This window comes from Giraffa tippelskirchi, chromosome 10 (assembly GCF_054371585.1).
Source record: "Giraffa tippelskirchi isolate mGirTip1 chromosome 10, T2T-mGirTip1v1.2.pri, whole genome shotgun sequence".
NCBI classification, from domain to species: domain Eukaryota; kingdom Metazoa; phylum Chordata; class Mammalia; order Artiodactyla; family Giraffidae; genus Giraffa; species Giraffa tippelskirchi.
In genome coordinates this window covers 93,240,327-93,267,645 of record NC_137284.1, presented here as the reverse complement: position 1 = coordinate 93,267,645, position 27,319 = coordinate 93,240,327, and the positions used below count along the sequence as shown (strand labels likewise).

The following is a 27,319-nucleotide window of genomic DNA, read 5'->3' as shown; positions in this document are numbered from 1 at the left end:
TAGGTCTCAAATGAGAAAGGGTTAGCTTCTTAGAAAGAAGGTCAGTAACACTTGAATAACTGCAATGGCGAGGAATCTGCTGACTCATAGATAAGTGCTTGGAAAATCAGTATACATAGGTAAATACTTGGGAGCTGGTATATTGAGATTCCGTTGTGCTAGATTCCTTTCTTCCTTATTAGGGGTACATGATGTTAGTCCCCTTACCATACACGCCAAAAGGCCAGCATTTCATCTCCAAGAACTTCCAAGATACTAAGGAAACCAAAAAGATCATTTCTTCGGGGCTCCGATAACTGGGTGCCAGAAGGAAGGTGTCACCTAGGCGACTCTTGAATGGGGAGCAGCGGTTAGCCTTCTGTAGACTCCAAGAGCGCCCCACGTAGAAAACTTGACTGACAGGGTAGGAGAGCTGGGTAAATGGGTTAGAAGAAGCCTGTCGGACCAAGTCTTTTTCTATTAGGTATAACCTTTTTTGTACATCGTTCAACCCTGACTCCAATGGTAAGTTTGAAAATAAACAATTTCCGTAAGAATGTTTGATCAATCACGCTTCTGAGAAAGACCCTGTACAGCGTGGTCGCTCAAAGTCCGTTGTTCTGAAGTAACTTTCCATCATTTTAAAAGAATGGAAGGTCTCTAACACCAGCCTTGAATCGCGCCTTCATTTGTGTAAGTATGTTATAAACCTAGCTAAAACATTGGGAAGAGTGACGGGAAGCCAGTGTAATTAAGCTTTTGGGCCAAAGCCGTAGCTTTCCGCCGGATAGCTTTCGCTGCGCGAGGCAGCGGCCCCAGCTACGCTGGCGTGGGACTGAGCGCGCGCATGCGCGGCAGGAATCCGAGCGCGGAGGCTGGACTTGAGAGAAGGGGGCGCGGCGCACGCAGCATGGCGTCCAACATCTACTTGGTTCGCCAGCGGATCAGCCGGCTGGGCCAGGTACGGCTAGGGGAGGCACCGCCCCTTCCATGCCCGTGTCCGCCCTCGCCTCCCGCGCCCGCCCCTCTCCGTCTCCGCCCCAGCGCCTCGGCAAGCGGCTCAACCGCCGCCGCCCCGCCCCGCGGCCTCCCAGGCCCGCCTCCCGGAGACGCCTCTCCTGCCCTTCCTCGCGGCCGTGGAGCTCTGTCTGGTCGGTCCCCCTCCTCCTCCGCCCCGCCGTCCTAACACTTTTTCCCTCCTTCCCTCAGAGGATGTCCTCCTTCCAGCTCAACCTCAACCCGCTCAAGGAGCCTCTCGGCTTCATCAAAGTCCTCGAGTGGGTGAGTGCAGCCTGCGCCGGGGAGGCTGGGAATCGCGTCGCCGCGCCCGCTCCGGTTCCTGCTCCCCTTCCGGCGCCCTCTCCCGGGAGACTGGGATCTCTGGGAACTGGGGCGCAGCGCGCCCCGCACGGGCCGCGAAGCCGCCTTTGCCCCCGGGGACGGCCCCGGACGGGACTGGACGCGCGGGGAGGGGAAGAGAGGCCGAGGCCTGAGCCCGCGCGGGGCGGGGACGCTGCGGTCGGCGTCGAATCACGAGTCCCTCGGCTGCCTCCGTCGCAGGCGGAACCCCCCAACCCCCACCCCTACACACACACTCCGAAGCTCTCCTCTGAGTGTCCCCGGGAGAGTGGGGGTTCAAATTTCACTTTGGCTTCACAGCTTTCCGCAAGGGAAGAGAAAACTTCCTGTTGCGGTCTAACCGAAACCCGGCGGGCTGGAGTCGCGCTCAGGCCGGCAGGCGCTGCCTCTGCGCCTCTAGTAGAAGGGGCCAGCCAGTGCATTTCTGTCCCCTGCGGACTCGAGGCCGCGCTCCCTCAGAAGTTGGTGTGCCTTCTCCAAGCGATATGACGAGCTCTTGGGTCTTAATATGCTTTTAAGATTGGCTCCAAGTTAAAAAAGATAAAAATAAACTGGGACAGGGAAGCGGGCGGAGGTGGGGGGAGAAGCTCTAAACAAAATGCGTTGTTAGTCTGATCCACTGAAACACACGTTAGGAATCGCAAGTTGGGAACACAAGTTAGGAATCCAGTTTGTTTTAGGTATTTCGCAAAAGCATCCTGCAGTCAGCTTTCAGTCCTTCCCTGGGGACACTCTCAATCATTAACATCAAAGCAGATTTATTACTTCGACCTTGGTAATGATCACTTTGGAGGGCTTAGTGAATACACCAGGCACTGCCTTCAGAGTTAGTGGCCTAGTTCATATTCCAGTGCTGGTTTTCAGGCCCGTATTAGTAGGCAGCTGGCATCTGTTCAGTGCGCAGGCAAGTTGCTTTTGTAGCTAGCAATATTTACATCCGTATCTCTTCAACCCCGTATGTTCGTGATAAAGTGGTGAAGAGCAAGAACTTAGATTTCCTGTTTTAAATAACCTGCGGACGTAACACAGAAACTCAGATTCTCCTAATGAATGCTCAATCTGATTTCCCAAAGTTTCCCCCAAAGTTTTACTTGGTGTTTTCTGAAAACTGTGCTAATTTCACACAAACGTTTACGTTAAAGACACCTAAATGTACGTATTTAGGATTCTATAAACATCTGTCCAGATGTAAATATAAAGAGAATTCTATTTGAGTATATAAAAATTTTACATTGCAAGAGGAAAAACACATTTAACTGGGCTAATCAAATACCAAGTTTAAGGCAAAAAAAATCTCACACCTAGTAGTTTAGGCTTCTTGAGGATTATAATTAAACTTATAATTAATTTAAAATTTCACTTAAATGAAGTCAGTTGTTTATGTTTGTGCTTACATTATTCATCAGTCTTTTTTAAAACAACTTTTTTTCTTAATATTTTAAAATATTAGTGGTAAGTTTATTAGTGATCATAGGTCTGACATTTTTGAAAGAAAGCATTTTTAAGCTTAGGAAAATACTTTCAGTTTGAACAACTCATTATTATACAGAGACTCATGAAAAGAATATTCATTGGTGATGAGGTAGAGAATTATTTATTCAACAAATATTTGAGTGTGTATTATATACTGGTGCTGTGCTAAGCGCTAACAAACGGTGAATAAAACGTGGTTTTTTTCCTCATGACCTAATAAAAGACATGAAAAGAAATATAAATATGCCGTATGACCAATACTATAATAAAGGTATAGGTCAAGTGTAGTAGGTGAAAGGAAGGAGAAATCAAATTGCTTGGAGGTGTAGAGAGGATTTCATAGATTAAAGAACTTGTTCACTTGGGGAATGGGTGGGGAATGGCTTTTTAGGTAAAGAGGAGCTTATGTTCAGTGGTGTGAAAAGTTGAAGCAGCAGAGCCCAATTTGAGAACTTCAGTAGTTGAGGTTGACTGCAGTCTTTACCGGGAAGGAGATGGCATTTTGAGATGATTCTGAAAGGTTTCAAAGGGCTTGCAGAATAGTTTGGAGTTTATTCTATGAGCCAGTGGTTCTTAACCCTTTGGGTTAACCTTGGATAATCTAGGCCCTTAAGAAAATGCATACATGCAGGTACAGAATTTTGTGTTGTTTATTGTACAGCTTCCACTTAAGACCAGAATTCCTATTGTGTGTAGTGGATTCACTCATTCAAGAGTAAATAAATAAATGGATAATATAATTAGATTTGCCTTTTAGAAATTTTTATTTTGTCAGCAGTGTGGGGGATGAATCGAAAAGGAAAGACCATAATTGAAGAAAGGGAAGTCTATTGTTTGAAGTATAATGAAGGCCTAAAACTAATCGCAGTGGAATTAGAAAGCAAGAGGTTTATAAATTAGAATATATTTGTGTGTTTGAGTGTGTTTAGTCACTAAGTCTTGTCCATCTCTGACTCCATGAACTGTAGCCCACCAGACTCCTCTGTCTGTGGGATTTTTCAGGCAAGAATACTGGAGTGGGTTGCCATTTTCTTCTCCAGGTGGTCTTCCCCACCCAGGGAATGAACCCACATCTCCTACATTGTAGGCGAATTCTTTTTTGTTTTTAACTCTTCCTGAATTTTGTTTATTTATTTTTAATTAATTTATTTAATTAGAGGCCAGTTACTTTACCATATTGTGGTGGTTTTTGCAGTACATTGATAGGAATCAGCCGCAGGTGCACACGTCCACCCATCCTGAACCTCCCTCCCACCTCCCTCCCCACCCATCCCTCTGGGTTGTCCCAGAGCTCCGGCTTTGAGTGCCCTGCTTCATGCATTGAACTTGCTGCTGCTGCTGCTAGCAGCAGTAGCGGTAATACACATGTTTCAGTGCTGTTCTCTCAAATCATGCTACCCTCGCCTTCTGCCACATAGTCTAGAAGTGTTCTTTACAGCTGTGTCTATTTTGCTGTCTTTCTTGCATATAGGGTTGTTGTTACCATCTTGCTAAATTCCATATATGTGAGTTAATATACTGTATTGGTGTTTCTCTTTCTGGCTTACTTCACTCTGTATAATAGGCTCCAGTTCCATCCACCTCATTAGAACTGACTCAAATGCATTCTTTTTTAAAACTGAGTAATATCCCATTGTGTGTATGTACCACAACTTCCTTATCCATTAGTCTTCCAGTGTACATCTAGGTTGCTTCCATGTCCTAGCTGTTGTGAACAGTGGGCAGGCGAATTCTTTACTGCTGAGTTACCAGGGCTTCCCAAGAATATTTGTAGGATGAAGAAAAGGCAGGGCTCTAAGATGACTGCCATGCTTCTGACTTGGAGTAGTAGTGGCACATCTATCTAAGACAGATCACTAAGGAAAAGCCGCAGATTTTAGGTAGAAGGTCAATAAGGTTTTGGATATATTAAGTTTGTGGTCTCTTTAGAGCATGTAAGTGGCGGTACCCTGTAGATATATAGGTCTAGAATTTAAAAGAAATACGGGCTGGAGATTCAGCAAATATTTGATTGCAAAGGAAAAAGGGAATAGTTAGTTAGGAGAATGGAGAGAAATATCTGTCACTATTAGAGATATTTCAAGAAAAGAGAGTTATTTCAAGAAAAGAGTACTCAGCAATATTAGGTGCAATGTTAAAGAAAGTGAAAGTGAAGTCACTCATTCGTGTCTGACTCTTTGCGACCCCATGGACTGTAGCCCACCAGGCTCCTCCATCCATGGAGTTTTCCAGGCAAGAATACTGGAGTGGGTTGCCATTTTCTTCTCCAGGAGATCTTCCTGACCTAGGGATTGAACCCGGGTCTCCTGCATTGTAAGCAGACGCTTTACCATCTGAGCCACCAGGGAAGCAGATTAGGTGCGATAGGTTAAGTAAAATAATTACTAAAATGCCATATCTTGATTTTGGTAAGCAGTAGGCTTTAGTAAGAGCAGTTTTGGTAAAATCAGAAACCAGATGGTAGTAGGCCAAATGGATGTATGTAAGAAAGAATACAGTGAGGGTAGACCACTATTTGACTGTGAAGATGGGAGAGAATGCAAGTGTTAGTCACTCAGTCATGTCCGACTCTTTGCAACCTCCTGTAGCCTGGCAGGCTCCTCTATTGATAGAATTCTCCAGGCAAGAATACTGGAGTGGGTTGCCATTCCCTTCTCCAGGGGTGCTTCTGGACCCAGGGATTGAGCCTGGGTCTCCAGGATTACAGGCAGATTCTTTACCATCTGAGCCAGCAGGAAAGCCTGGGTGGAAACCTATTTTAAAGATGGGAAAGATTGAATGTGTGTGTACACTGTAGAGAAGAGACTTTTGAACAGAAGGTTTAAAACAGAAGCTGAGAGGAATAAGACAAAGTTCTAGAAGAGAAAGGCCCATAGCAGGAATTTTTAAATGTGTTTTGAATGAATTGTTGAAGTTCATAAGGTGTTGAAAGATGTATGGGTTGCTTCTAAAAATAGTCAAAAAGTTTACAAACAAATATAAAATCTAGATAAAGGCTGTTTATTGTAAATATTACTATCAAAATAATCCTCCAAATCAGTTTGTCTTTAACAAGATTCTAGAAGATGTTAGAGTAAGATACAATCTGATAATATGTAACTTTCAAGGGGTTACAAATCTGAAGGCCTCAGAGACATGAAGGCAAGCACCCAGTAAATATTTATTGACAGGATAAAAATCCAGTTGCCAAAGCAGAAGCATTTCTACTTTGCTTCTAAACTGCAGCTACTATGCATATATATATATATATATATATATATATATATATGCATGGTAGTTTTATATATATATATGTTTTATATATATATGCATATATAAAACTGTTTTAAAACTGTTTTATATATGCATATATAAAACTTCTAAACTGCAGCTACTATGCATATATATATCAGTTCAGTTCAGTTCAGTCGCTCAGTCGTGTCCGACTCTGCGACCCCATGAATCGCAGCACGCTAGGCTTCTCTGTCCATCACCAACTCCCAGAGTTTACCTAAACTCATGTCCATCGAATCGGTGATGCCAGCCAGCCATCTCATCCTCTGTCATCCCCTTCTGTATGTATATATATATATATATATACATATATATATATATGCATAGTAGTTTTATATATATATGCATATATAAAACTGTTGTTATCTCTGTGTTACTGAGGCTCAGAGAAATTAAGTAACCTGCCCAGTATCCCATGATTGTGATTACTATATCCTGGACTCAAAAATCTGTTCTTAGGCTTTTCAGTAACTTCCTTTTGTGTTTCTGATTGGTCTTTTAATAAAGTTAATGAAAAGATTACCAAAAATTTCAAGTTTAAGAAACAAAAATGTAAGATTCCTGATGTAATTTTTTTCTTGTTACATTCATGTTTCTACTAGATCTTAGAAGTTAAAAACAAGTAGGGGTTTCTTGATTCATTTATCAAGTTTGAATGTTTTTTTCTGATTTTATACTTATAATTAATGAGCAAATTCAAAAGAACATTTAAAAACATTATTGTTTAGTCCCTCAGTCATGTCTGACTCTTTTGCAACTTCATTGCTTTGGGGTAAATTATTCTCCAGGAAAGTTAGTGTGAAAAACAATGATTAAGAAAACCTATAACCATTTGAGCATTACATATATCAGTTTGTTTAAACAGCATACTTTCAGAAATATGTGCTAGTTTATATAGAATAATCATCCCAAGTAGACTACTAAGATTTTTGCAAACAGGGACCATGTTTTATTACAATTTTGTGGTTTATAATATAGCACAGAGGAACACCACAGAAAATACAGATTGTGTTACAGAGTACAGGGGATGAGGCACACTTCGACTGATGTTTGTTTCATCCATTTGCTTAATATTTAAACTTTTAGGCTATCAGTCTGTGACACTGACTGCTTTTTAAGAAACTTCTCTTTCTCTTAACCTTGCCATTTGTGTTCACTTTTTTTCTCTATTGTGGAAAGGAAAAAAAAGGATTTCAAATAGTATTTTGTGCCTAACAGATCTCTCTGTACATGTAAAACTTGTAATAGACTGACTGACTTACCCCCTCCCTTTGCTCTCTGTTTCTTCTACCTGGAATCCTCTCGGTATTTACTTTGAACACTCATGGAATATACTAGATGTTTGTTCCATAGACTATATATATATTTATGTTGTGTGTATATATATATGTACATATATATAGTCAGTGCTTTTAGAATGCACAAACATATACACATATGCACTTACCTCACACAAATAACAATTCCTGATAAAACATTAAAGGGAAATCTGAGGTAACAGAGCAATGCTTTATTATAATAAGGTGTTCTCAAACACTGGTCTCAGAACCCCTTTAAACACCTAAATATTGAGCACCCCAAAGAACTTTTGTGTATGTAGGTTATATCAGTCAGTATTTACCATATTAGAAATTTAAGCTGAGATTAAAAAAATTTTTTTTATTTTAAAATAATCACTTGAAAGTTAGATTACATCAGTGACAACAAATGCTGCTGGTTTTTCTTAAAGTAAAAGGCTCATTTTATTCATTTTAAAAAAAAGGTCTGACATATCTGAGTCAGAATAACTATATTTTGTCTATTACTCATTCTTTCAAGTAAAAATAGTATTCATCGAAAAAAGTGACTGATTCAAGGAACAACTCAATTGCTTAAATGCTCTCCCTGGAGACAACCATTGTATTTCGGTATGCAGTAAAAGTGATTTTTGTTTGTTCATTCGTTATTGAAGTACTATAGTTAATTTACAATGTCGTTTTAGTTTCTAGTGTACAGCAAAGTGATTCAGTTATACATACATATATTCTTTTTCATTTCCATTATAGTTTATTACAGTATGTTATAGTTCCCCGTGCTATACAGTAGGACCTTGTTATTTATGTTTTCTATAGTAGTGTGTATCTGCTAATCCCAAACTCCTAATTTATTTCTCCCTGACTCTTCTTTGGTAACTATAAGTTTGTTTTCTGTGTCTGTGAGTCTCTTTCTGTTTTTTGTGTTTACTTGTATCATATGTTTAGATTCCACATATAAGTGATATCTTATGATATTTGTCTTTCTCTTTCTGACTAACTTCATTTAGTCTGAAAATCTCTAGATTTATCCAAGTTGCTGCAAATGGCATTATTTCATTCTTTTTTATGGCTGAGTAGCATTCCATTCTATTTATAGACTACATCTTTATCCATTCATCTGTCAGTGAACATTTAGGTTGCTTCCATATCTTGGCTTTGTAAATGGTGCTGCTATGAGCATTGGTGCATTTTCAAATTCGAGTTTTCTCCAGGTATATACTCAGGAGTGGGATTGCCAGATCATATGGCAACTCTGTTTTTAGTTTTTTAAAGAACCTCCATACTGTTTTCTGTGACTGCACCAGTTTACATTCCCACCAGTAATATAAGAGGATTGCCTTTTCTCCACATTCTCTCCAGCATTTATTGTTTGTAGACTTTTTGATGACTGCCATTCTGACTGGTGTGAGGTGATATCACATTGTTTACAGTTCCCTGATAATTAGCGAAGCTGAACATCTTGTCAGGTACCTATTGGCCATCTGTATGTCTTCTTTGGAGAAATGTCTATTTAGGTCTTCTGCCCTTTTTTGATTAGGTTCCTTTTTGTTATGGAGTTGTGTGAGCAGTTTGTATATTTTGGAAATTAAACCCTTGTCAGTTGCATCGTTCGCAAATATTTACTCGCAGTCCTTAGCTTGTCTTTTCAGTAGTAAAAGTATTTGCACATCTTGTTTCATCCCACAGAATTTTAAGAAAACTCAAGAGTCAGGATTTAATAAAAGTAATAATTTTTCTGTTTCATCAAAGACACTTTCAAGTAAAACTGGCTTTTTTCATTAACTGCAAGTGCATGGCAATGAACTGTTTGATGCTTTTGCTGATTCTTGCTGAATCCTAGCAGTTTTACCCATCAGTGCTTTTGTGTCGATCAGCACAAATGTCAACATAGTGTAAAAAGCAAATAATGTAATAATATTGTGAAAGTATTTTTGACCTCATAGACCCCTTGAAAGAGTCTTGGGTACTCCTTGGGATCCACAGACCACACACACTGAGAATTGCTTTTCTCATACAGGGTAAACATCGTTGGGGACCAGCAATGGAACAGAAATATGGGTGGGAGAAGGACTATTCTTGGATCTGGGAAATAAATCTAAGAAAAAGCTTCAACCTATTTTTTGGATTTATGACTTCCATGGAGTAGAGTACTTAAAGTACTAACAAAGACTTGAATCAGTCTACCTGCTTAAGGTCTGGATTTGTGATAACTTGAATATTCTCCTATGTTAGTAGTTTGGGGTCCCAAAATATAGATACAGTGTTTGCGAAGTAGGGAGTTAGAAATGACTATAAAACTACTGGGCAGGGAGATGACTTATAAAACCACTAGACCAAGATGGAAAAGGGGGAAATAACATACTCAAGTTGAGCCTGCATCAAATGTCCTGAAACACATGAAGAAAACTAGTTCACCTAAAAGCTCAGATTATATCAGTGGTAAGAGATACGCAGTTTTCTGTGAAGTGACAGACTCATTTCAAGACAGCCATCCAGATCAAGAGTCGGAATACTGATTCACTCCAAAAGATGTAAAAATAATAGAACAGTCTGAATGATTTTAAAATAGGTATATTTTGGTTCCTCAGAGATTTCTAATTCCATATGCAGCTAAAAAATTGTCTAAGAATAAAGGTGACATAGAGATGTTTTCAACATGTAATAATTTACGAGTTAGCAAAAAACATCTTGCTATTTATTCAACAGGAACTCAGGTTTACTTCTCATGGTTCAAATTCTTATGGTTTATGGCATTGGCAAAACACTCTCCGACATAAATCACAGCAGGATCCTCCATGACCCACGTCCCAGAATATTGGAAATAAAAGCAAAAATAAACAAATGGGACCTAATTAAACTTAAAAGCTTTTTTGCACAACAAAGGAAACTATAAGCAAGGTGAAAAGACAGCCTTCAGAATGGGAGAAAATAATAGCAAACGAAGCAACAGACAAACAATTAATCTCAAAAATATACAAGCAACTCCTGCAGCTGAATTCCAGAAAAATAAACGACCCAATCAAAAAATGGGCCAAAGAACTAAACAGACATTTCTCCAAAGAAGACATACAGATGGCTAACAAACACATGAAAAGATGCTCAACATTACTCATTATCAGAGAAATGCAAATCAAAACCACCATGAGGTACCATTTCACACTAGTCAGAATTGCTGCTATCCAAAAGTCTACAAGCAATAAATGCTGAAGAGGGTGTGGAGAAAAGGGAACCCTCTTACACTGTTGGTGGGAATGCAGACTAGTACAGCCACCATGGAGAACAGTGTGGAGATTCCTTAAAAAACTGGGAATAGAACTGCCATATGACCCAGCAATCCCACTGCTGGGCATACACACTGAGGAAACCAGAATTGAAAGAGATGTGTGTACCCCAATGTTCATCGCAGCACTGTTTACAATAGCCAGGACATGGAAGCAACCTAGATGTCCATCAGCAGATGAATGGATAAGGAAGCTGTGGTACATATACACAATGGAATATTACTCAGCCATTAAAAAAAATACATTTGAATCGGTTCTATTGAGATGGATGAAACTGGAGCCCATTATACAGAGTGAAGTAAGCCAGAAAGAAAAACACCAATACAGTATACTAATGCATATATATGGAATTTGAAAGATGGTAACGATAACCCTATATACGAGACAGAATAAGAGACACAGATGCATAGAATAGTCTTATGGACTCTGAGGGAGACGGTGAGGGTGGGACATTCTGGGACAATAGAATTGAAACATGTATATTATCATATGTGAAACAGAACACCATTCCATGTTCGATGCATGAGACAAATGCTCAGGGCTGGGGCAATGGGATGACCCAGAGGGATGGGATAGGGAGGGAGGTGGGTGGGGGGTCCAGGAAGGGGAACACATGTAAACCCATGGCTGATTCATGTCAATGTATGGCAAAAACCACTACAATATTGTAAAGTAATTAGCCCCCAACTAAAATAAATAAATTTATTAAAAAAAAAATTTCTTGTGGTTTATGGAAACTACTAGCAGGCTATTTAGAACTTTCTGTGATTGTACTTTTCAAACAGACTGAAATAATAGAAAAGTGAAATTGAAGCACTTTGAAACTGACTTTACTGCTCAGTGCACAGTGGAAATAAACTGAAATATCAACATCAGTAATAAAATGTTTTTTAAAAATGAATATCTTTAATAAATGCTTCAGACTTTGACTTAGAAAAATCAATACCTTGGCTCTAGGCATCTAATCTGACAAACTGTAAAAGCAGACATGCTATGATAGTTCATCTAAAGAACTGAATGGTCATTTGATTTAGTAAAACAGCATGCATTGATTTTGGACATAAACCCTCATTTACAGTATACTTTTAGGTCTGTTTCTGAAGATTTCAATTATATAATTTTCCTGAACAGCTCAATCATGAAACAAAATAGCAGAGAGGACCCTGCAACTAAAAACATGTAAAAGATATCCCTAAATTAGATGAGTACCAATGTTCGCCAGTAGAATCTTCTGTGAGCTGTGCAGTGTCAGAGTAGGAGCTGGAACTGGGACTCTGACTGACTATCAGTATAAGATTTTATACACAAAGCCCCAGATGCATGTTTTACCTTGTCGTTATCTTAAGGCATATTATATAACCTCGTTAAATTTCATTCAAATTTTAAAAAACCCTTATTTCAGATATTTGTCTAATAATTTTTCTTCCCCCAACTTTTTCTGATTAAGTAGAATCTTTTTTTAACCTGGTCATGTGGCTGATGAATCCAATTCACAAAGAGTATTAATGCTCTTGGACATGAGTTTTTGTATTGTCACTGAGTAATTTCTGTGAAGACATTTTTAAGCCACCAGTCCATTTTGTGAAGGTTAGTTTGGTTAAAAGTAAATAATTTATTCTATAAAGTCACTTAGCCATAAACACTCACATTATGATACATGAACTCTGAACTGGAAGAATATGTGATGGTATCACTGTCTGTCCTATGTTATGGGACTCCCTTACCTTCAGGATACCCCACATACTGTCCCAACATCTGACTCTCTGACATACAGGCCCAACATGGGTTTCAGCAATATATTAAATTTAATGAAGCTTTACTTCCTTGTTTAAGTCTAAGAGTAGATATAAATAGACACATTTTCTTCTTGTACACCAGTTAAATTGAGTACTCCAGTCTACTTTAGAGAGTAATATTCTAGAGGGCCAGTCTGAAGTATATATGAGTTACAAATATCTAAATCAGTGAGGCATCTGTCGTGTCTCTAATGTGGGTCCAGTGGGCAGAGAGATAAGTGGAACTTCAGACTGTCGTCGTGAATATGGGACCTTTTGACCTGAACAGAAGCTTGCTCTCATCCTGTGCTTGGATTCTTAGTCATTACCCTACAAGTGGAATTTCATGTCAGCAGCTTCAGCCATTCTTAATGGGATAGAGTGGGGGCGGGGGGTGGGATTAGTTTCATAAGTGGCAAGGAAGTGTAAATCAGCATACCACTACTACTCATTTTAGACTAGAAGTACAAACTGAAGTGCTTACTGGAACCCCTCATAAAGTAAATGAGTATAACAAGCTGTTTGGAAGAAGAAAGAATAATATAATTCATTGATTACTGGTAACTAACATGCATTCTGAGGAGTGGAGAGATGATAGAAAATGACAGCAATCTGGAAAGCACATACCATTTCTTAAGTGTCATCTGTCACTCATCTCCATGGGACTGTCACTTCATGGGAATATAGGTCTGATGTTGCTATAACTTTCGTTTCCCCATACCCATGCGGGAAATCCAAATTTTTATGTGCAGCACAATGATAATAAAATACTGACAACAGATTCACATTTTTCATGAATACTGGGAAGACCATAAATCTGTTTTCAGGTCAGGTTTCACCTGTGGCTGCCAGTATATAAGTTCTGATTGAAATCAAAGTCCTAGTACAATACAGGGAAAGTTGAGATGGTTGGATAGCTTACCCTCAGATTGTTTGTATTTCATTTAGTAAAAAGTGTGTACCTCATCCCTTTTTTCCCATAAGATAAAGACCAAAATGGCAAACATGACATTTATTTATCCTCATAACAAAATGACAAACTTGAAATGATAAGGATGTAAGACTTGAAATATGGTTTTATTTGTACATTATTGAGTATTGACTTTTTTTTGCTTTAGTTAAGCAGTTATTTAGTGAGCATTTGGTGTATGTCAGGCCTTCTGCTAGGTAAGCGCTGAAAACCCTGAATAAGGACAAATGCAAAGATACAACAGTCTGCCAAGGGAGAGGTAAAGGCAATAATCTTAAAAGCAATAAGTTGTGCTTCAGTTCAGTTCAGTTCAGTTCAGTCGCTCAGTTGTGTCTGACTCTTTGCGACCCCATGAATCGCAGCATGCCAGGCCTCCCTGTCCATCACCAACTCCCGGAGTGTACCCAAACCCATGTTCATCAAGTCGGTGATGCCATCCAACCATCTCATCCTTTGTCGTCCCCTTCTCCTCCTGCCCCCAATCCTTCCCAGCATTAGGGTTTTTTCCAACGAGTCAACTCTTCGCATGAGGTGGCCAAAGTATTGGAGTTTCAGCTTCAACATCAGTCCTTCCAATGAACACCCAGGACTGATCTCCTTTAGGATGGACTGGTTGGATCTTGCAGTCCAAGGGACTTGCAAGAGTCTTCTCCAACACCACAGTTCAAAAGCATCAATTCTTCGGCACTCAGCTTTCTTCACCGTCCAACTCTCACATCCATACATGACCACTGGAAAAACCATAGCCTTGACTAGACGGACCTTTGTTGGCAAAGTAATGTCTCTGCTTTTAAATATGCTATCTAGGGTGGTCATAACCTTCCTTCCAAGGAGTAAGCGTCTTTTAATTTCATGGCTGCAATCACCATCAGCAGTGATTTTGGAGCCCCAAAAAATAAAGTCTGAAACTGTCTCCACTGTTTCCCCATCTACTTCTCATGAAGTAATGGGACCAGATGCCATGATCTTAGTTTTCTGAACATTGAGCTTTAAGCCAACTTTTTCACTCTCATCTTTTACTTTCATCAAGAGGCTCTTCAGTTCTTCTTCACTTTCTGCCATAAGGGTGGTGTCATCTGCATATCTGAAGTTATTGATATTTCTCCCAGCAATCTTGATTCCAGCTTGTGCTTCATCCAGCCCAGCGTTTCTCATGATGTACTCTGTATATAAGTTAAATAAGCAGGGTAACAATATACAGCCTTGACGTACTCCTTTTCCTATTTGGAACCAGTCTGTTGTTCCATGTCCAGTTCTAACTGTTGCTTCCTGATCTGCATACAGGTTTCTCAAGAGACAGGTCAGATGGTCTGGTATTCCCATCTCTTTCCGAATTTTCCACAGTTTATTGTGAACGGAACTGAACACAGTCAAAGACTTTGGCATAGTCAATAAAGCAGAAATAGATGTTTTTCTGGAACTCTCTTGCTTTTTTGATGATTCAGCGGATGTTGGCAATTTGATCTCTGGTTCCTCTGCCTTTTCGAAAACCAGTTTGAACATCTGGAAGTTCACGGTTCACGTATTGCTGAAGCGTGGCTTGGAGAATTTTGAACATTACTTTACTAGCATGTGAGATGAGTGCAATTGTGTGGTAGTTTGAGCATTCTTTGGCATTGCCTTTCTTTGGGTTTGGAATGAAAACGGACCTTTTCCAGTCCTGTGGCCACTGCTGAGTTTTCCAGATTTGCTGGCATATCGACTGCAGCACTTTCACAGCATCATCTTTGAGGATTTGAAATAGCTCAACTGGAATTCCATCACCTCCCCTAGCTTTGTTCGTAGTGATGCTTTCTAAGGCCCACTTGACTTCACATTCCAGGATGTCTGGCTCTAGGTGAGTGATCACACCATTGTGATTATCTGGGTCATGAAGATCTTTTCTGTACAGTTCTTCTGTGTATTTTTGCCACCTCTTCTTAATATCTTCTGCTTCTGTTAGGTCACTACCATTTCTGTCCTTTATCGAGCCCATCTTTGCATGAGATGTTCCCTTGGTATCTCTAATTTTCTTGAAGACATCTCTAGTCTTTCCCAGTCTGTTGTTTTCCTCTATTTCTTTGCATTGATCGCTGAGGAAGGCTTTCTTATCTCTCCTTGCTATTCTTTGGAACTCTGCATTCAGATGGGTACATCTTTCCTTTTCTCCTTTGCTTTTCGCTTCTCTTCTTTTCCCAGCTATTTGTAAGGCCTCCTCAGACAGCCATTTTGCTTTTTTGCATTTCTTTTCCATGGGGATGGCCTTGATCCCTGTCTCCTGTACAGTGTCACGAACCTCTGTCCATAGTTCGTCAGGCACTCTGTCTATCAGGTCTAGTCCCTTAAATCTATTTGTCACTTTCACTGTATAATCATAAGGGATTTGATTTAGGTCATACCTGAATGGACTAGTGGTTTTCCCTACTTTCTTTAATTTAAGTCTGAATTTGGCAATAAGGAGTTCATGACCTGAGCCACAGTCTGCTCCTGGTCTTGTTTTTGCTGACTGTATAGAGCTTCTCCATCTTTGGCTACAAAGAATATAATCAATCTGATTTCAGTGTTGACCATCTGGTGATGTCCATGTGTTGAGTCTTCTCTTGTGTTGTTGGAAGAGGGTGTTTGCTATGACCAGTGCGTTCTCTTGGCAAAACTTGATTAGCCTTTGCCCTGCTTCACTCTGTACTCCAAGGCCAAATTTGCCTGTTACGCCCGGTATTTCTTGACTTCCTACTTTTGCATTCCAGTCCCCTATAATGAAAAGGACATCTTTTTTGGGTGTTGGTTCTAAAAGGTCTTGTAGGTCTTCATAGGACCATTCAGCTTCAGCTTCTTCAGCGTCACTGGTCAGGGCATAGAGTTGGATTACCGTGATATTGAATGGTTTGCCTTGGAAACGAACAGAGATCGTTCTGTCATTCTTGAGATTGCATCCAAGTACTGCATTTCGGACTCTTTTGTTGACCATGATGGCTATTCCATTTCTTCTAAGGGATTCCTGCCCACAGTAGTAGATATAAGTTGTGGTACAGTTTGCCATTTATTTACTAATTTTGTCTTAAGTGGGAAACTAGTTTTTATTATTTTGGGGTTTTTGTTTTTGTTTTAATAAGCAAGATACACAAGAAAAATGCCTATAACAGAAGTAGTAAACTCAAGTCTGTGGCAGCCCAGGAGTCAGAATATTTCTACCGCAAAGAATTGGACAGGGCCTTAAAGGATGAGCTTGTTAGAGATGCAGGGTGGGGATGGAGGGTGAAATCCTGTCAGAAAAACACATACATTCAAGGCATAAATACTTGGTATGTTTCAGGAACAGTAAGTATACAGTGCAATATGACAGAATTGTATAGGTCCTTGCATGGAGTACAGTGTATAAATCTAGAAAGATAATGTTGATGCTGTGCTTCTCAGCCCTGCCTCTTATGCCAAATTAAGAACTTTGGGCTTTATATGTTTTCTTAATTTTATATCTGGAAAGCCATTCAGGAAATCTCATAACCATGGGAATGACATGACCAGGTTTTTATTTCATATCAGTATGACATCACTCTAAACAGCTCTATACCATAGAAACACAGTGCAGACTACAAATGCCAGCCGTAGTGTAACTTTAAGCATTCTACTAGTCACACTAAAAAAGTAAGAAACAGGGGAGGTTAATTTTAATAATACATTTTGTTTAACCCATTGTATCCAAAATATTATTGTTTTAACAAGTAATCAGTATAAACAGTTATTGATTAGATATTTTACATTCTTTTTTTCGTACTAACTCTTCATAAACCATGGTATATTTTACACGTACAACCATCTCAGGTCAGGCTAGCCATTTTTAAAGTGCTCAGTAGCCACATGTGGCTTATGGCACCTTAATGGACACTGCAGCTCTAGAGCTCACAGTAAAAGATAGATAGCATTGAGAATGAGTTTAAAAGTGAAGAGTCTGTTGGGTTAGTCCAAGGGGAAAATGGTGAGGTCCTGAACAAAGATAGTGGCAGGAGTGATGTAGACAAGACGTGTTACTCACTCATTCGTGTCCAACTCTTTGTGACCCCATGGACTGTAGCCCACTAGGCTCCTCTGTCCATGGAATTCTCCAGGCAAGAATACTGGAATGGGTAGCCGTTCCCTTCTCCAGGTAAACAGAGCATTTAAAAGAATGACATTAGGTTTCTACAGTTCATCCTTGTTGATGTAGGTAGCTATAGTTGTACATCTTCATTGCTGTATAAGTTCTCATTGTAAGTACTGTATACCAATATATTTTGTCTGCTTTCTTGTTGCTTCCCCTCTCCCCATATTCTGATATTATAAACAATATTACTGTGCACGTTCTTATGCTTGTCATGTAGTATGCATGAGCAAGAGTCTGTCCTAGATCTGTATGCTAGAAAATACTAATCATTTGTAACAATTTTGCAAATACTTTCTGATAGTTTGTAGTGTCCCCCAAAGCAGATGATTCAAGGGAGTGAGAAATGAAGATAAAAATTGTTGTCTCTTTATTACCTAATCTCAGAAAGGACATCCCATTCTTTCTACCGTATTCTGTTCACTAGAAGCAAGTCACTGTTCTATCCACATTTAAGTGGGGTAGGTGGGGATTAAGTCTCCACCTCCTGAGGGGAGGAGTATCAAGGAATTTGTGGATGTATCTTTAAAACCACCATTCTCCTTTCCTTAGTGCCCTATAAAGCCAGCTCTGTTAGATACAGTTTGTCTCTACACACAAGTCTGCTTCTGGCCTCTTTATTCTGTTGATTCAGTTGTGTGTGTCCTGTTTCTTTTTTCTAATTCAAAATATGGATATATGCCCAGGACTCATTTCCTGGCCCTGTGTTCTCACTGTATATTCATATATATTTATGCTGAAATAGTATTTTTCTTTCTTAATTTTTTAACTCTTAAGATACCAAACTATGTGTGGACATTATACCAGATTCTTCATATCTGTAACTAAATTCCTTTACATATATCTCTTTCTTCATGGAAAAAAAATTCCATGGATAGTTACGATCCTGATTATGGATGGCCTGATTCAAGGCCCCGGATTAATCCATGGGAGGCATTATGTCAGTGTTCAACAATATAGGATAGGTTTTGATACCAGACTTGCACTGAGAAAATTCTGAAAGAGATGGGACTACCAGACCACCTGACCTGCCTCTTGAGAAACCTGTATGCAGGTCAGGAAGCAACAGTTAGAACTGGACATGGAACAGACTGGTTCCAAATAGGAAAAGGAGTACATCAAGGCTGTATATTGTCACCCTGCTTATGTAACTTATATGCAGAGTACATCATGAGAAACGCTGGGCTGGAGGAAGCACAAGCTGGAATCAAGATTGCCAGGAGAAATATCAATAACCTCAGATATGCAGATGATACCACCCTTATGGCAGAAAGTGAAGAAGAGCTGATGAAAGTAAAAGAGGAGAGTGAAAAAGTTGGCTTAAAGCTCAACATTCAGAAAACTAAGATCATGGTATCCAGTCCCATCACTTCATGGCAAATAGATGGGGAGACAGTGGAAACAGTGGCTGACTTTATTTTTCTGGGCTCCAAAATCACTGCAGATGGTGACTGCAGCCATGAAATTAAAAGACGCTTACTCCTTGGAAGGAAAGTTATGACCAACCTAGACAGCATAATAAAAAACAGAGACATTACTTTGCCAACAAAGGTCCGTCTAGTCAAGGCTATGGTTTTTCCAGTGGTCATGTATGGATGTGAGAGTTGGACTATAAAGAAAGCTGAGCACCAAAGAATTGATGCTTTTGAACTGTGGTGTTGGAGAAAACTCTTGAGAGTCCCTTGGACTGCAAGAAGATCCAACCAGTCCATCCTAAAGGAGATCAGTCCTGGGTGTTCATTGGAAGGACTGATGTTGAAGCTGAAACTCCAGTACTTTGGCCACCTGATGTGAAGAGCTGATTCATTGGAAAAGACCCTGATGCTGGGAAAGATTGAAGGTAGGAGGAGAAAGGGACTACAGAGGATGAGATGGCTGGATGACATCACCGACTCAATGGACATGGGTTTGGGTGGCCTCAGGGAGTTGGTGATGGACAGGGAGGCCTGGCGTGCTGCAGTTCATGGGGTCGCAAAGAGTTGGACATGACTGAGCGACTGAACTGAATTGAACTGTGTGACCTTGAGCAAAACAGTGCCTGCTCTCTTTGAGTTTACATTGTAGAGAAAAATGGACAAACAAATAATGAAGTACTGTCAGACACTGTTGATTATAATGGAGGAAAAATAGATCAGTACAAATAAAGAGAACTGATAACGTGGAGTGGGATGGGCACTGTTATTTAATATAGTATGGTTAGGAAAAGGCTTTTCTGATAACGTCACATTGGAACAGGGAGCTGTGGAGTAGGAAGCTAACCATGTATTCCAAGCAGAGAGAATAGTTAGTACAAAGGTTCTGAAGGAGTTTATCCCATGTCTTTAAAGAATAACAGGGAGAACATTTGTGTAAAGAGGTTTGGCAAGCGAAAAAGTAGCTACATGAGAAGTATTAAAAGGAGGAAGGGATCTTGTAGACCATTGTATAAACGTTGTATTTGGAGAGAACTCAGAAGCCAGTGGAGAGTTTTGAGCTGATGATAAAGTTTTCTGCCTTATATTTTTAAAAGATGACCCTAGCTGATGTGGAAAATAGATTGAAGAAGAGGCAGGGACTGAAGTAAGAGGATCAACTTAGAAGACTATTAGCATATAATTCAGGCAAGAAGTAATAGTGGCTTAGATGAGGATGTTGTGATGATGGTAGGAAAAGTTATCAAGTTCTGAATATATTTCATAAATAGAGCCATCAGCATTTGCTGAAACATTGAGCTCTTGGTTACTACACTATATCTTGGGTTTTTGTTTGTTTTGTTTTGTAGAAAATTCATGAGATACAAATAGGAAAAGAAATTATCTTTTGTCTTCTTTTTAGAGGTGACCACTTAAAATTTTGATGCATATCCTTTTTAGTTTTTGTTATGTGTATGTGCACAGATATAGACTCATGCACAATGCATTGTTTAAACAAACTTTATATGTAATGAACCTTTTTCTCTATCATTAGATACTGCCCAGCATCTTAATGACTGCATACTGTTCTCTTGCAGGAATGAATTACAGTTTATTTGACTCCCTGTCAGTATTTAGGATGCTTTCAGGTTTTTCCCTGTGTGGATAGCATTTGAGAAAGCATCAGTACATTTCTTTAAGCATATGTATGATAAGGGAAACAAATTTTTCAACTACTTTTTGAGACCTGGAAATAGCCACAAGTGAGGCCTTATAAGCTCATGAAATAACATTTCTGCTTATAGTTTCTTGGCCTTATAGTTACCCTTGGGTTTCAATTTATCCCCTTTTGATTTTGATACTAATAGATAAGACTTCCTTTGAATTTCATACTAATACTTAGTAGGTACATTGTAATAGGAGCAAATGTGTTGTTATATGGGCTGTTATACTAATTTCTATGTTATACTCAGGAAAATAAAATCACATCTGTTGAGAGGTTGCAGCTGCTGCTGCTAAGTCGCTTCAGTCGTGTCAGACTCTGTATGACCCCATAGATGGCAGCCCACCAGGCTTCTCTGTCCCTGGGATTCTCCAGGCAAGAGGACTGGAGTGGGTTGCCGTGTCCTTCTCCTCAGCATGTGCTACTATATGCTAAATACTGTATTGAGTCTTAAATTCAACCTTCACAATAACTCTATGCAGTAAATACTATTACTACTGCCTTTTTCCTTTTTTTTTTTAAAACATTTTAGAAAACCAATGCTTGGTAGGGTGAAGGCAGTATAAAATCCTGGTTAAAAACAAACTCTGAAGCCAGACTGCCCAAATTTGAATCTTGACTTAGCAGTTATTAGCTATGTAACCTTGGGAAGTTCCTAACTTCTTTGTGCTTCTTTTCTTTTTTAATGGACATTACTTTTTTTGTTAGGAGTACAAAATAATGACGCAATTAAAATGTTTCTCACATTATGACAATCTGGATTCTCATCTTCCCCTCACAGCAAGGAATACAGTTTCCCTCCAATATCCTAAGCTATTTCTAAGGACCCCACACTTGGCTTTCCCTTGCTTTGTTGAATTCTTCCTTTCTTCTTCCTTTCTGCTAGCATGGCTAACATGGCCAGCTTCTTTTCTCATTATTAAAATTTTTTTACCGAAGTCTACAAATAACAAATGCTGGAGAGGGTGTAGAGAAAAGGGAACCTTCTTACACTGTTGGTAGGAATATAAATTGGTGCAGCCATTATGGAAAACAGTATGGAGGTTTCCCAATAAACAAATACTAGAGTTGCTGTATGATCCAGCAATCTCATTCCTGGGCATATATCTGGATAAAATTATAATTCACAAAGATGCACGCACCCTGGTCTTCACAGCAGCAATATTCATAATAGCCAAGATATAGAAACAACCTAAATATCCATAAACAGATGAATGGATAAAGAAGACATGGTATAAACATACAATGGAACACTACTCAGCTATAAAAAAGAATGAAATGCCATTAACGGTAACATGGATAGATCCAAAGATTGTCATACTGAGTGAAGTAAGTCAGAGAGAGACACATATCATATGATATAATTTATATGTGGACTCTAAAATATGACACAAATGAACCTATCTATGAAACAGAAATAGACTCAAAGAGAACAGACTTGTAGTTGCCGAGGGAGGGAAGGGAGTCTGGAGTTAGTAGTTGTAAACTATTATACATAGAATGGGTAAACAAGGTTCTATCATATAGCACAGGTAACTAAAATCAATATTCTGTGATAAACTATAATGGAAAATACGAAAAAAAAATTATATATATAACTGAGTCACTTTGATGTAAAGCAGAAATTTATTGTAAATCAACTATATTTCAAGTTAAAGCAATTTTTAAAAATTCCTTATCTTAAAAGTATGGTCCCCAGTTTCCAGAATGTGATTAGTAACTATCATTTCTCATTCAAGGAACTAAGTTTCCCTGGAGATAATAGACTGGCTGAAACCACAATAAAGGCAGGAAATGTACAGTCTTATCCTGAAATATTGTGTCCAGAAAACAAGTAAACTATCAAAAACTGTGAGAGTCAAGGGGGAAAAAAGGAAAGCCACTTGAGACTACCATTAGCTAAATACAAGACAATTTGAGTATTAAAAAAATAAAGGCAAACAGTTGGAAAACATAAAATATACTAAACCTAATTTACAATAATGCTAAAAATAATCCAGTTGTTAACATCTGGAAGATATTAAGAAACTAGTTTACTATTCTAAAAATTGGTAAAGAAAAATAAAGAGCCAAGCATTTATACTGTTTGCCTCCTATGAACCATACCTCAGGTTAACCAAAATGATTATGTGACAAAGTTCTGCACAGGCGCAGGAGAATTCCAGGTAACAAACAAAGAAATGACAGAATGCTACATTTCCCAACCTCTAATAAAATAATGGAACCAAGTCATGACCATCCATAGCTGCTAAAACCACTAGAGGAAAGTCTAATGGAGAAGTTTAAAGGATAGATCAGGCTGACAATACCTGAACCCACTAATTCATCTTAACATCATGACAAGAGAACCAACTAAAAATTGGCATTCTCACAAATAAACAAGACAAAACAAGTAAAGAAAAGAAAACACAAACCAGAGTTTAATCTAGCCTCTTTAGAAAATACAGATAGAGGAATTATGCCACATGCCATATGGAAATCTCTGTAAGACAAATGGCCTAGTTTCTTCAATAATAAATGAGAAAGAACTGTGGGGCTATGGAGAGAAACCCATGACTTAACAAATTTTATATTAAACAAATATAATGTGCAGACTCTGAAAAAAATACTTATTATTAAAAAATATGAATCAGCTTGGGAAATTTGAACTCATGACTTGCTGTTAAGAAATCATTGGGACTTCCCCCTGGTGGTCCAGTGTTTAAGAATCTGCCTTGCAATGCAGGGCATGGGTTCAATCCCTGGTCAGGGAACTAGGATCCAATCCTGGTCAAGGAACTAAGATCCCACACGTCACAGAGCAACTAAGCCAGCGGGCCACAACTACTGAAGACCACATGTCACAAGAGAGTCTGTTCACTGCAACAAAAGATTCCCCATGATGTGACTAAGACCTGACGTAGCCAAATAACAAATGAAAAAAGAGAAAGGAAGTATTAGTTGTCATGGAGTGATCATGGTTTTGGGGTGGAATGAAGGGTCCGTTGTTTCAGAGACAAACCAAAGCAGTCATAGAAGAAATTGTATAATATAAGCAGTGTACATAGGAAGGTAACAGATACAATAAGGTCTGCCTGTGTTCATAATTAAGTTGGTGACTAGTGCATGAAGCTGGGAGGTCATAGAGGTTACAGATACATTTTTAAATATTTTTCACCATCTTCATTTGTAAATAAGAATTCTAAGAATGTTAGTGAGACAATTTTTAATAGTCACTGTATTTAAGATTTTAATGACCTATGTTTGGGTAAAGTAATGCTTCTTCTTTTCTTTCTTTGGTCTTTGTGTAGATTGCTTCTATCTTTGCTTTTGCTACCTGTGGAGGTTTTAAGGGCAAAACAGAAATTCAAGTGTCTTGTGCTAAAGGTCCTGAGAATAAAACAGTTACAGCTGCTTTTGGTTATCCATTCAGGTAAGTTTGCTTTTGTGGTTTAACAACTCTTTTCACTCATTAAGATTTCCCAACAACTTATTGATCTTGGGAGTTACACATTTTTAATTTCATGCTCATGTGTAAGTAGTGACCATTGCTACTGAAAGTATGGTGTGTGGACCAGTGCCTATCTGCGGACTGTTTTCCTGAACTGTAATGAAATAAATACAGAAAATGACAGTAAGCATTCAGAAACTTTCATATGACATTGCCTTGACACTTTTATTCTGTCGTCCCACAGTAGATTGGAAATTTCAAAACAAGACTGCTCTGTCACCTTAGTTTGAGAAGCCATGTTGTAGAAGCAAACACAGCTTATGAAAAATCCAACTTTCTCATGTACTTGCAGTTATTAATGTGCAATGTGTAGCTTTAAGACGTGTATTTATATAAAGTGAAGAGTTCCTATGTTTCTTTCAGCAGCATAAATCTTGATTTTCTGAATATTTATGGCTATTTTGTTTTGTTTGACCTCAGTATTCATTAAATGTTTACTCCATCTTTCCTGTGTTTAAGTGAGGGTGTGAATCTTTCTCCACTTACTACTTGCTTAATTCTCTAGACTCAGTTTTTCTGTTCAATGAATTTAAACCATTTAAGGTTGCTTTGATGATTAAATAAAATCTTACATTAAAGATATGTCAGATAGCAAGTGCTTGGTAATCAATCTTTGCCTCTCCATCTCTCAGTCCTTCTCTTATAAAGTTCCTGTATAGGAACTGTTATAGCATCTTTAGTGGTAGTGCTTTTGTGATTTATGGATAGGGAAAATTAAAGACTTTGTGGAGTTATCTAATTAATGAGAGTTAAAATGTGAATCATTATAATTGACTCTCCTGGTGCTAGTCACACAGACTCAGCCTCCTAGAATGGAATACAGTTTCTCAAATTGTAAACGATTTTGTAACAATGCACTTAATCTGCTAAGTTTTTGTTACAGGAAGATAGTATCTGGGTGTGAAAGTGTTTAATTCAGTTTGTATTCAATCTATCATAAACCAAGTATCAGGTGTAATACATTATTTATATACTTTTCTTATGAAAAGTTTAATTTACTTAAATATTTGAATTTTTCACTTTTTTTTAAAAGGAAAGTGTTTTAATATATTTGGGGAGTATATTTTACTTAAATATTCTGCCTATGTGTTTCTGTTAGAAGAGTCCAAGTAATTCTTGAATTTGTGCCTTTTTTTTTAATAGGTTGAATGAAGCATCATTTCAGACACCTCAAGGTCTAAATGTCTGTGGTACAGATTGGAAAAATTTTGTCCTTATTGGAGATTACTCCTCTTCTGCGCAGTTCTATGTTACTTTTGCAGTCTTTGTCTTCCTGTACTGCATTGCTGCTCTTCTGCTCTATGTTGGTTACACGAACCTGTATCGTGATAGTCGAAAGCTTCCCATGACTGTAAGTAATCACTTTCTTTTTATACAAAAATAATTTATGTAGGTATATATTATATTTGAATTTAAATATGGATTTTCTTACACTGGGAAAAAAAACTCTTGGCATAAACCAGTTTCAACATGTCTTGACTTCTGCCACAAGATTATGCTTGCCCTTGTCATGTTTAACCCAATTCTTGTAGCCTGTTTGCAACACTTCCTCTGTACTCCTTATACAGAGAGAGGTTGGTTTGTTTGTATCTAACTCCATTTTAACCTGGAAAGAATTCGAATATGTGACAAAGCATATTAGGTTGCAAATAGCAGGGAAATTAAGTAGAAATTAATGTATTTCATTTGAAGAATTGCTAACAGTGCTAGTAGTCTCATAACTGTTTTCCTGTTTCTTATCTTTTTTCTCTTTTCTCAGATACCCCCTTTATACCTGACACCTGGTCTATATTCTTAAATTCTTTAATTTAAAATCTGACCAAGGTAATTCTATAAAAATTATAGAATTTAGCATTAGTGGCATTCATGAGCTAATTCTGAATCTTTAAGATGGCAACAGAGGATTTGGATTTGAAATCCTAATACCTTTTTGGGCTTCAGGGACTACTGAGCTAGAAATAAAAATAATCTCTGAGATTTAGTTAGTAGAATTCCCCTAGATTATTGGTGGCAAATCCAGAGATAAACTGTAGTTTTAAAGTGGACCTCCACTACCAAAGAATAACTACAAAGTCAGTATTGGTGTTACTGATTTGAAGGGACAACAGAGATATTTTCGTGATACTGATCATTTATATCCTATGAAAACAGTAACTATTCACATCTGCTTATTATTTGTGAAGTTACTTTAAAGGATAGGCCAAATTATTAAATAACAGGTTTTATTTATTTACTTATTTATTTTTAATTTTTGCTGCCTGGATCATAAGAATGCAAATGGTAAGTAACTAATAAAACAATATTTTATCCATCATATTTATTCCATTTCATGTATCTGAGAAGAAATTCTCAAACCTGATATTTTCATAAAACATTTCTTGGTTGTTAAGTGACTTTCAAAAGCTAGACATCAGCCATTTTAATTTGCAGTACTTAACAGAAATTTCATGTTAGTAATCTGTAACTTCTGTGGACTTTTCAAGCCTTATTTATATTTTGTTAAAGTTCTTTATAGATTAAATTCTAAATGAAGATGTTTCTTGACATCTTGTCATTATCCCAACAAATTTTAAGTTAAATCTAGCAATGAACCTTTTATTTCTCTTATTTTGTTTATTAAGCCTTAAAAATATGACAGTTTTTAAAGCAGCATTCAAATCTACTTTAGAGGAGGCTTTTTCTGCCTAATAAAACTATAAAACTGATCTAGTTGTATCATTCAGAAAAGTCAAAAGTAATTTTCCACCTCAGAGTGATCATATAGAGAAATAATACTGGTCCTATAGAGACATAATCCAGAATTAGTCCCATAAGTGGTTTTTTGTTGATACAATGTATGATGGATACTTCTTATTTGTAAAAGTCCAGCCTCTAAATTAAATTTTGGATTTTACCTTAACCATATAAATGTAAAAAAAATTTTTTGTGATACCTAAATTTTTAACTATAGCCAAACATGACATGAGTTTTTTTTAAAGTACCATTTGTTAATGACGGTGTGCTCTTTCATCAGTGCTCTCAATTCTCTGCTAAGATATCTCTAGGAGAATTTCAGTTGTGACATTTTAAAATCAACTTTAGTTTTTAAGTAAATTCAGCACATTTTTATGTTAAATAACGAGAGCTTAAGGGTTCTAGGCTGTGTGGAGGATCAGAAATACCATAAAACGAAACCAAACAAAGATAGGGTATCCCA

General features: G+C 38.2%; 1 protein-coding gene across 2 annotated transcripts in view; it reads left to right on the top strand.

The window, feature by feature from the left end:
• Positions 1–843: 843 nt before the first annotated feature.
• SYPL1 (synaptophysin like 1) overlaps positions 844–27,319 on the top strand; it is a 31,939-nt gene continuing 5,463 nt past the window's right edge. For both annotated transcript variants that reach the window (XM_081535910.1, XM_081535909.1), the window contains exons 1-4: positions 844–940; positions 1,189–1,260; positions 23,924–24,045; positions 25,267–25,474. In XM_081535910.1, the coding sequence (XP_081392036.1) occupies positions 890–940; positions 1,189–1,260; positions 23,924–24,045; positions 25,267–25,474 (453 nt within the window). In that variant the 5' untranslated portion in view covers positions 844–889. The remainder of the gene's footprint in view (positions 941–1,188; positions 1,261–23,923; positions 24,046–25,266; positions 25,475–27,319) is intronic.